The sequence below is a fragment of the Rutidosis leptorrhynchoides genome, chromosome 1 (genome assembly GCF_046630445.1).
Source record: "Rutidosis leptorrhynchoides isolate AG116_Rl617_1_P2 chromosome 1, CSIRO_AGI_Rlap_v1, whole genome shotgun sequence".
In the NCBI taxonomy this organism is placed as follows: domain Eukaryota; kingdom Viridiplantae; phylum Streptophyta; class Magnoliopsida; order Asterales; family Asteraceae; genus Rutidosis; species Rutidosis leptorrhynchoides.
Genome location: NC_092333.1, coordinates 255,545,497 through 255,555,423, shown reverse-complemented (window position 1 = coordinate 255,555,423; position 9,927 = coordinate 255,545,497). Strand labels below are relative to the sequence as shown.

The 9,927-nt window shown below is 36.2% G+C and overlaps 1 protein-coding gene across 1 annotated transcript; it reads left to right on the top strand.

The window, feature by feature from the left end:
* The first annotated feature begins 692 nt into the window (after window positions 1-692).
* Window positions 693-5,274, top strand: LOC139869099 (uncharacterized). Its single transcript, XM_071857427.1, has 3 exons — window positions 693-811; window positions 1,120-4,153; window positions 4,757-5,274. The coding sequence occupies exons 2-3, from the start codon at window positions 1,216-1,218 to the stop codon at window positions 5,134-5,136; spliced, it is 3,318 nt and encodes a 1,105-aa protein (XP_071713528.1). The 5' UTR covers window positions 693-811; window positions 1,120-1,215; the 3' UTR covers window positions 5,137-5,274.
* Window positions 5,275-9,927: the final 4,653 nt, after the last annotated feature.

Genomic DNA, 9,927 nt, shown 5'->3' with positions numbered 1-9,927 from the left:
TATGCCTTCGAGTTGTAACTTTTGTATCTTCTTCGAGTAATAAAATTTCTTTCCTGCTGTTCAAAAAAAAAAAAAAAAAAAAAAGTTATACTTAACTTTTAACCCCAAAAAAAATTTGCAACTTTTGTTGTGTAAGAGGTTGGCCCACCTTTATCAACCACAATCTTCGTTATCTTTGGAGAGCGATATATAGAGGCGATTTGTTTCATTTCATTGCATGCTTGGTCGGCCATTGTAACTTCAATACAAGAGTTCTTTATTTTTATTCTTAATATCTTTATTTTTATTATATAAATTGATATTTATGTATTTGTTATTGCTATTGCTATTTATCTTAAAGGAAAATCTAAAAAGTAAAAAATTCTTAGCTTCATAATTCCAACGGCCAACTGGCGTGGTTGTGTGTTATTTCGCTTTCTTACTAATCTTTCGTTACCACTCCCCAAATCAAATATTATATTAAAATATTAATATTAATTAATTTTATATTTATACTCGTTAGAACTAGAATAAAAAAAATGACTTTTTGATTTGATTCATTGCATATGATCATTTCTTTCCGGGTTCAAAAAGACTTGTTCTTTTACCAAGAAAAAAAGTGGATCCTCCTCCATCTCAAATGGACTTTAGATGTTGCAAGATCCCACTATTCTTGTTCTTGGTAACAAATACATACTGTGCAAATATCAACAATACAAATACAAATGCCTTCATTACAACTTCAACTTTATGAACTTCTTTCTTGAATCATCCAAGGAATTACTTGAATTCCTTCAAGATTTTGATTGCTTTCAGCTAATTACCTCTAAAGGTATACTGATCCTTCATACCTTTTTTTTTCGATGTTTACTTTTAGCATGAAGTCAATTTGATTATTATAGCTACTTTATGTATATTTTTACTGTGTTAATGTAGATTATTGATACCCATCAAGATTTATTGAATCTTTGAACTTTTTGGACTATTTACTTGTTTTGATCAATCGATAATGACAAATTAATCACCCTTATGTGGGATTACTGAATCTTTAAACTTTGATTCATCAAAAAGGACAAAACTTTGACTGATTTTCTTGATTATGACTTATGGGTTATTTATATCTTTTAAAATGGTGTGCAGAAATATTGATTCTTGAAGGTGAAGATTTTACTCTGACTATGATTGAAAATTTATTGACTTTATAAATTTCAATCAATTGGAATCAAGAAACCCACAATGTCAAATGTTTGTGGGTCATTAGTTTGGATCATTAGGCTTATAGTTACTGGTTTACTGATCTTTAATTGTAAGGGGTTAAATACAGATGGGAACATTCTTTTGGAATTAAAGAAAAATATAACCGACAAACTCGGAAATTTAAATAGTTGGATTGTAAATGATGACACACCTTGTGGATGGATGGGTGTGACTTGTAGTGATGGTTATAACCCTGTTGTTTGGTCTCTTGATTTGAATACGTTGAATCTTTCGGGAACTGTGGGCCCGAGTATAGGAGGTTTGGGTTCGTTAACTTATCTTGATCTTTCGTTCAATAATTTCGGTGGTAGCATTCCAAAAGAGATTGGACATTGTTCAAAGCTCGAAAAGATTCATTTAAACAACAATCAGTTTGAAGGAAGTATACCGGACGAGGTAGGGAATTTAACTTGTTTAAGTCATTTGAACATTTGCAATAACAAGATTTCGGGGTCAATCCCTGAATCGTTTGGTCAACTCTCTTCGTTGGTTGAGTTTGTGGCTTACACGAATAATCTCAAAGGGTCGCTTCCACATTCAATTGGGAATTTGAAGAATTTAACGACGTTTAGGGCAGGGCAAAATAGTATGACAGGAAGTATACCTGTCGAAATTGGTGGTTGTGAAAACTTAGCTTATTTCGGTGTTGCACAAAATATGTTTGATGGAGATATACCAAAAGAAATCGGTTTGTTATCGAAGTTAACTGATTTAATCCTTTGGAATAATCAGTTATCAGGAACCATACCGAAAGAGCTCACAAACTGTAGTTGTCTTGAAACGCTTGCGTTGTACCAAAATAGTCTCGTTCGTGAAATCCCGAAAGAGATTGGGAAACTTAAGTACTTGAAGAAGTTATATTTGTACCGAAATGGATTAAACGGAACAATCCCAAGAGAAATTGGTAATCTTTCATTAGCTACAGAGATCGATTTTTCAGAGAATTCGTTAACAGGCGAAATCCCAACTGAGTTCAGTCAAATAAAAGGGCTTACATTGCTTTATTTGTTTGAAAACCAGCTTCATGGAGTCATACCAAATGAACTTAGTAACTTGAAGAACTTAACAAAGCTTGATCTTTCCATAAACTCGTTAACAGGTCCGATTCCCGTTGGTTTTCAGTATCTGCCGAAAATGTATCAGTTGCAGCTTTTTAGCAATTCGTTAAACGGAACCATTCCTCAAGGGTTAGGGATATACAACAGACTTTGGGTCGTTGACTTTTCTGCTAACGATTTGACCGGAAAAATCCCGCCTTTTGTGTGCAGGCGAGGGAACTTGATGTTACTGAATCTTGAATCGAACGGTTTATCTGGAAATATCCCGAACGGAATTATTTACTGCAAATCGTTAGTTCAGCTTCGTCTTAATGGTAACAAGTTAACAGGAAGTTTTCCTTCTTCAATGTGCAATTTGGTTAATCTGTCAGCAATCGAATTGGGTCAAAACAGGTTCAGTGGCCCAATTCCACCCGATATCGGTAACTGCAAACAGTTACAAAGGCTAGATCTTTCCGGAAACTTCTTCTCGTCCGAGTTGCCTAACGAGATCGGGCGACTAACTCATTTGGTGCAGTTTAACATCTCGTCGAACTTGATTACAGGACGAATACCGCTCGGTATTTTGCATTGCAAGATGTTGCAACGGCTCGATCTAAGCAGGAACGGTTTCTCGTACAACATACCGCAAGAGCTCGGTGCATTATCGCAGCTCGAACTGCTCTTGCTGTCTGAAAACGAGCTCTCGGGGAATATTCCAATTGCACTCAGGAATCTTTCTCGTTTAACGGAGCTTCAAATGGGCGGTAACTTTATCTCGGGTCAAATTCCACCCGAGATCGGGTCCCTTACGAGCTTACAAATCGCTTTGAATCTCAGTCATAATAATCTCTCGGGCCCCATACCGCCTCAGCTCGGGAATCTCATATTACTCGAAAATCTTTTTCTCGATAATAATCATCTAACGGGCGAAATCCCATCCACATTTGCCAATCTTTCGAGTTTAATGACGTGCAACTTCTCGTACAATATCCTTAACGGGATGTTACCTAATGTACCGTTGTTTCAAAACATGAATGTCAGCAGTTTCATCGGTAACAACGGCCTTTGTGGCAGCCCGTTACCGAGCTGTGACGCATTTGCGGGGTCCACACCTACATCGCGTTCTTTGGACAGTGCTAATGACAAGAAAGGCAAAATAGTTACGATAATCGCAACTGCTGTAGGCGGGGTATCGCTTATGCTAATCTTTGTTATCTTATACTTTATGAAAAAATCAGCTGCGCCAAATGTTACAGCGTTAGAAGGCGATACAGAAAGGTCTTCTCCCGATTCATCTGATATATATTTCCCGCCAAAAGACGGTTTCAAGTTTCAAGAATTGGTCGAGGCGACAAGAAACTTTCACGATAGTTACGTAATTGGACGAGGTGCGGTGGGGACCGTTTATAAAGCGGTTATGCAGTCGGGTCAAATAATTGCTGTCAAAAAGTTTGCGTCTAATCGAGAAGGAAACACAATCGAAAACAGTTTTCAAGCTGAAATCTTGACGTTAGGAAAGATCAGGCATCGTAATATTGTGAAGCTTTACGGGTATTGTTACTATCAAGATTCGAACTTGTTGCTTTATGAGTATATGGCAAGGGGTAGTTTGGGTGAACTGCTTCATAACGGGTCGTATTGTAGCTTAAATTGGCCGACCCGGTTTACCATTGCTCTTGGGGCTGCACAAGGGCTTTCGTATCTACACCATGATTGTAAACCGAGAATCATTCATCGTGATATTAAGTCGAATAATATCTTACTTGATGAAAACGATGAAGCCCATGTTGGTGATTTTGGCTTGGCTAAAGTGATCGATATGCCTCAGTCGAAATCAATGTCTGCTGTTGCTGGTTCTTATGGTTACATAGCTCCTGGTAAGCTTACACACTTTAATCTTGTATCCTTTTTTGGGTGCTTTTGACAACATTGGAAGCATTGTAGTCAAAGTTGGCTGACGTGTCAGTTTGGGGACTAGCCCGTCCTGACTCGCGGAAAAACGCTTTAAAAGTCTGTCAATGCTAAAATTCGGGTCAAACATGGGTTTAGTCTGCTGAGAGTCATGTCTGAGTCGGTCAAAGTCGGTCAAAATCAAAGTTAGGTCAAAAATTTATCTTTTTAATAAACAAGATTTTGTGCCATAAATTTATGTTTGAATATTATGTACTCTATATGTTGATATATTTATGTGTAATACATGTGTGTTTTATATTTATTTATAACTAGAAGTCAACTTTGGTCAACGTCCGACATATATGTTTTTAAATTTATTTATAACTAGAAGTCAATGTTGGTCAAACGCCCGACTCGTCTCGTGACCAGCTAGTCCCCGACTCGCTGCTTTTACGATTGATCTTAGCTTCAATTCAGTCTATATCATGCAATCTTAGGTGCTATTACTTGCAAATTAAAGGCAATATTTCCATTTATGTTAATATGTTAATATGCTAAATATTTGCTCTGGCTATTGTTTGTTACAGAATATGCATATACGATGAAGGTGACAGAAAAGTGTGATATATACAGCTACGGGGTCGTTCTTTTAGAACTAGTAACAGGAAGAGCACCCGTACAACCATTAGATCAAGGAGGTGATCTTGTTACATGGGTAAGAAGTTATATACGAAAACATTCATTAAATGTTGGGATACTTGATAGTCGTTTGGATGTTGAGGGTGATGAACGTGTGATAAACCATATGAGTTCTATATTGAAAATTGCTATAATGTGCACGAATATGTCACCGTTTGATCGGCCCTCAATGAGAGAAGTTGTGTTGATGTTGATCGAATCGAATGAAAGAGCTGGCAACCTTATTTCTACATTAGATGATCCTTCTACAAAAGAAGAATTCTTGTGAATGTATGTAATACTACTATTAGTTTACCATAATTGAAATTTGATATTAACCAATTAATATGATTGATTATATATGATTCTAATTTTCTTGGTTTTGATCACTTAGTTAACACATTATATTAGATTGTACGTACATATTATCACCTTGATCTTCTTGGTGTGATTGTGTTACTCATTTTTTTTTTCCAGTTATGTTGCCGTCCATGAGTCTTGTTATAGTTGCATATGATGTATCAATAATGGGCGTGGTAAAATTATTACTGTAAAATTTTGTGGTTGATTAGTATAGAGATTGTTTATGGGCCATTGAAAATTGCATTGATCATGGAAGTTGTAAAGATACAAACACAAAAGTCAAAACGATCAAGTCAACATTCTTGTACTGGAATTTTATCATATGATATGAGTAGTTGTACCTACAAGCAAGGTTTTAAGTTTCTTTCAGAAGTTGAAGCAAACAATGACTTTCTGCAACTCAAAGGGACGTGTGATATTAATTATAGCATTTAAAATTGTTCAGCTGTTACTTAGGAATTGGGATATTTTTTATTACTCTTATATTTACTTTCCATCTCATTTACATTCGTCATGTTGGTTGGAATTTTGCTTTGGGAAGTATGCAAGTCTTCCAATTAATTTGTGCAACTTTTTGGTCAGACATTAGTGTTGGCCCAACACCACATTCCACTTCCAAATCACTTGCAACTAGCTCTAAAAACCAAGTCCAATTTTCTTTATTCTCCACACTTACAACAGCCCAAGCTACAGAGAAAATGTGATTGTTCTCATGTGATGCTCCGTACAAAACCATCGTGTACGAATAATCAACAACAGGATCATTACAAGGTCAAACACTATATGCGTTTTCAAAACAAGTTTGCATTCATGATAAAAGCTGACGTCATAACCAACGTCAATTGTTTTACAACCAAAAGTATGCTTCTATGAACGGAAGCAAGTAATAATAGTACGTGACCCTTAGGTCGTTACAAATCATTGTTCAACAGTAATAAAGTTTGAATGCAAGATAAAATGTTTCATGCGGTAACACTCTAACAAGGCAGCGGGTGGCTAATCAGCAAGACTAGTACAACAGCGGAAGCAAGCAACCTTGAGCACCTGAGAAAAACATGCTTAAAAACGTCAACACAAAGGTTGGTGAGCTATAGTTTAAGTATAACATTAATGTAAGGTAGGCCACGAGATTTCAGTGCTACAAAAAGCGTTTCAAAACAGTATGTAAAGTATATGTTTAACCGTGGGCACTTGGTAACTAACTTAACGTTTATAACCCCCTGAAAGTACACTTGGCGAGTGCGTATGTTTACGAAGTATTAAACACCCGTTAAATGCTAGCGCTACTAGCCCGAGTGGGGATGTCTGTGACGCCCCGTACTAAATCAACATGTACGGACCATCAACAACAGGATCATTACAAGGTCAAACACTATATGCGTTTTCAAAACAAGTTTGCATTCATGATAAAAGGTGACGTCATAACGAACGTCAAGTGTTTTACAACCAAAGTATACTTCTATGACTAGAAGTAAGGATAATAGTACGTGACCCTTAGGTCGTTACAAATCATAGTTTCAAAAGTAATTAAGTTCGAATGCAAGATAAAGTAGTTCATGCAGTGACATCTCTAAAGCAGCGGGTGTCTACAGCAAGACTAGTACACAGCGGAAGCAGCTAACCTTAAGCACCTGAGAAAATCATGCTTAAAAACGTCAACACAAAGGTTAGTGAGCTATAGTTTAAGTATAACAGTATGTAAGGTAGGCCACGAGATTTCAGTGCTACAAAGAGCGTTTCAAAACAGTATGATAAAGTATATGTTAACCGTGGGCACTTGGTAACTAACTTAACGTTTATACCCCCTGAAAGTACACTTGGCAAGTGCGTATGTTTACGAAGTATTAGACACCCGTTAAATGCTAGCGCTACTAGCCCGAGTGGGGATGTCAAACCCTATGGATCCATATCTAAGATTCGCGTTCACCGGTTCAAAAACCAATGACTAAACGTTATCGAGCTAAAGGGAATGTTTATGCCGTTGTATAACCCACACATATATAAAGTTTAAGTACTCGTGCCTAGTATGTAAAACGTAAAATGCGCATGTATTCTCAGTTCCCAAAATAGTTAAAGTAAAAAGGGATGCTATAACTCACAATGATAAAGTAGCGGTAAAGTCGAGACGGGAAATAAGCAAGTACGTAGGTCCGGAAAGTCCTCAACCTAACTCAAATAGTACTAAGTCAGTAAATCGTCCCAATAGGTTTAAAAGTATGTAAATTAGGTCTTAAAGGTCATCATCATTCATCATCAAACAAAAGGTGTAAAGTAAGTTTCGTTCATGAAAAGAGTTTAAAACAAAGGCTGGGTTCGGTCAGTAACCACGGTCTCTACACAAACTGAACAGGGGTGAGACCAGTGGCCATGGCTCCGTCTATGAGTCCTTTAAGTGTGGTAAAAATCCCAGAAGCAAACTCGTCTTCGTTTGACCGTGGCGACGGTCTAAGTGCGAGTAGGTCAGAATTTTCAGCACAACGTTAAAAGGACATAGGGACGATCGGAGGGCCATAAATCCTAAACCGTAACTCGGATTAAGACGAATCCTAAATGAAAAATTATATACTCAAACAGAGATATATTAAAATCATCTTTACAGTAGCCCAGGTCGTACGGGTCAGACACATAAACAGTAAAATAGTAGGTTCCGGGAGTTCTTGGTACTCGATGCTAATCACGGTTGTCATCCTTGATGCATATAGCTTCAAGTGTACAACTCGTTGATGTGTTTGCATCATCTTGACCAAGGTTTCACCATCATAACACTTGTATAAGTCCAAGACATGTAGCACAACTCATTTAAGTGTTGTAAGTGTTTTGATGAACCAAAGTTACATCAAAGTATTAGATCCGACACATACATGAACTATAAAAGTAATATTAACCAAGTTTTGACTATTATGACATAAGTGTAGGTCTAAGACATGTAGCACAACTCACCTAAGAGTTGTATGAATTTTGATGAACCAAAGTTACATCAAGGTCTCAGATCTAACACATACATGAACTTTAAAACTAATATTAAGTTACAACTTGAAAATAAGCTTATAAAATCAAGATCTTAAGTTGTAGAACATAATTCTTAGTTAGATCTTGAAGATCCTAGACCCAAAAGTCTAGATCTAACATAAGTGTACCAAGTTATAATTAAAAAAAGCTTACTTACATGTTCTTGAACTATTTAAAGTTAACTTTTAGTTCAAGATTAATGAGATCATAGTTAACTAGTAACACTTGACCAATCTTAACCAACAAACATGAATTTAAAGTGCATAATATAAAGAAACAAACTAAGTAAACAAGTAACTAGTTCATGGGTTGTTCATACTTTAAAGATTTAAACCAAAGTTTGATCTTTAAGAATGTAAACTTTAAGTTTACAAACATGACTTACAAGTAATGATTCTACAACCATGAACTTAAAATCTTTTAACATATTAAGTGTAGAACATAAACTAGAAAGTTTATGTTCTTGTGTGTTCTTGTAAATACAAGATAAATGAAGAACAAACTAACAAGTTTGGTTCTTGAAAACTAGTAAGTAAATAACTAACAAGTAAGTAAACCATAATCAAAAATAAGTATTAACAACAAAAGAATGATGATGATGATATGTCTAGCTTCGGTTTTAAGGCAAGAAAGGAAGAAGAAAAACTTGAACATGTTACTTACAAGTTGAGAGAATAAGAGAGAAAATGTTTGAGAGAAAATGAGAGGTAAGTGTGTAAGTGAGAAGTGAAGTGAACTAGTGAAAGTGTAATAAGGAAAATTGAAAACAAAACCCCCATTTCCCCAAGCTAGGCCTACGGTTTACACATCCAAGGGGGAGAGGGAAAAGTTCATGAGGTTCTTACAAGTATTTGACTAAAAAGATGGACAATAGGTGTGCTTGCATGGGGATTATGGTGTAAGTATTATGTGACTAGATTCTTCATGTAAAAACTAGCTAGTTACATCATTAAGTAATACTTACACATGAAAGACATGGGCTAATGAATCCATTTAAGATGTAAGGTGGGCTCATAAGCCCAATATCATGAGTTCATAACATTAACAAGGCCCAAGTTCAAGTATTTAGCAAGTTAATCCAATTAAAGCCCAAGTTACTAACTAACAACCATAGTTAATTAAAATAATTAATAAAATCAATCATGAATGTAAATAATATTCTAAAAATATTATTCGTGAAAGTTTCATGTGTCACAAAGACGTTTCGGGCATTCAAAAGTCAGGTACGATTAATCATGGCAACAAGTAAATGTAATAACATACATTCTTTTAATCATAGGTATTAATAATTATTATTATTAATAAATAACGTTGGAAAATCCAAGGTCGTTACATTACCCACCTATTAAAGAAAATTTCGTCCCGAAATTTAAGCTGAGGTAGATGGAGGAGTCGGGAAAAGGTGAGGATACTTCTGCATCATTTGATCCTCTCGCTCCCAGGTAAACTCAGGTCCTCGTTTGGCATTCCATCGTACTCGGACGATCGGAATCTTGTTGCGTTTCAAAGTTTTGATCTCACGATCCATAATCTCAACTGGTTCTTCCATAAAGTGGAGTTTGTCGTCAATCGTAAGTTCTTCAAGTGGTATGATAAGCTCAGGTGCAGCAAGACACTTCTTCAAGTTTGACACGTGGAAGGTAAGATGTACTGAGCTCAATTGTGCTGGTAAATCCAAACGGTAAGCAACGGGTCCAACGCGTTCCAA

Coding starts and splice junctions, on each gene's coding strand:
- LOC139869099 (XM_071857427.1), top strand. CDS start 1,216: ATGTCAAATGTTTGTGGGTCATTAGTTTGGATCATTAGGCTTATAGTT. Junction 4,154..4,756: donor TTATGGTTACATAGCTCCTG/GTAAGCTTACAC, acceptor TGTTTGTTACAG/AATATGCATATACGATGAAG.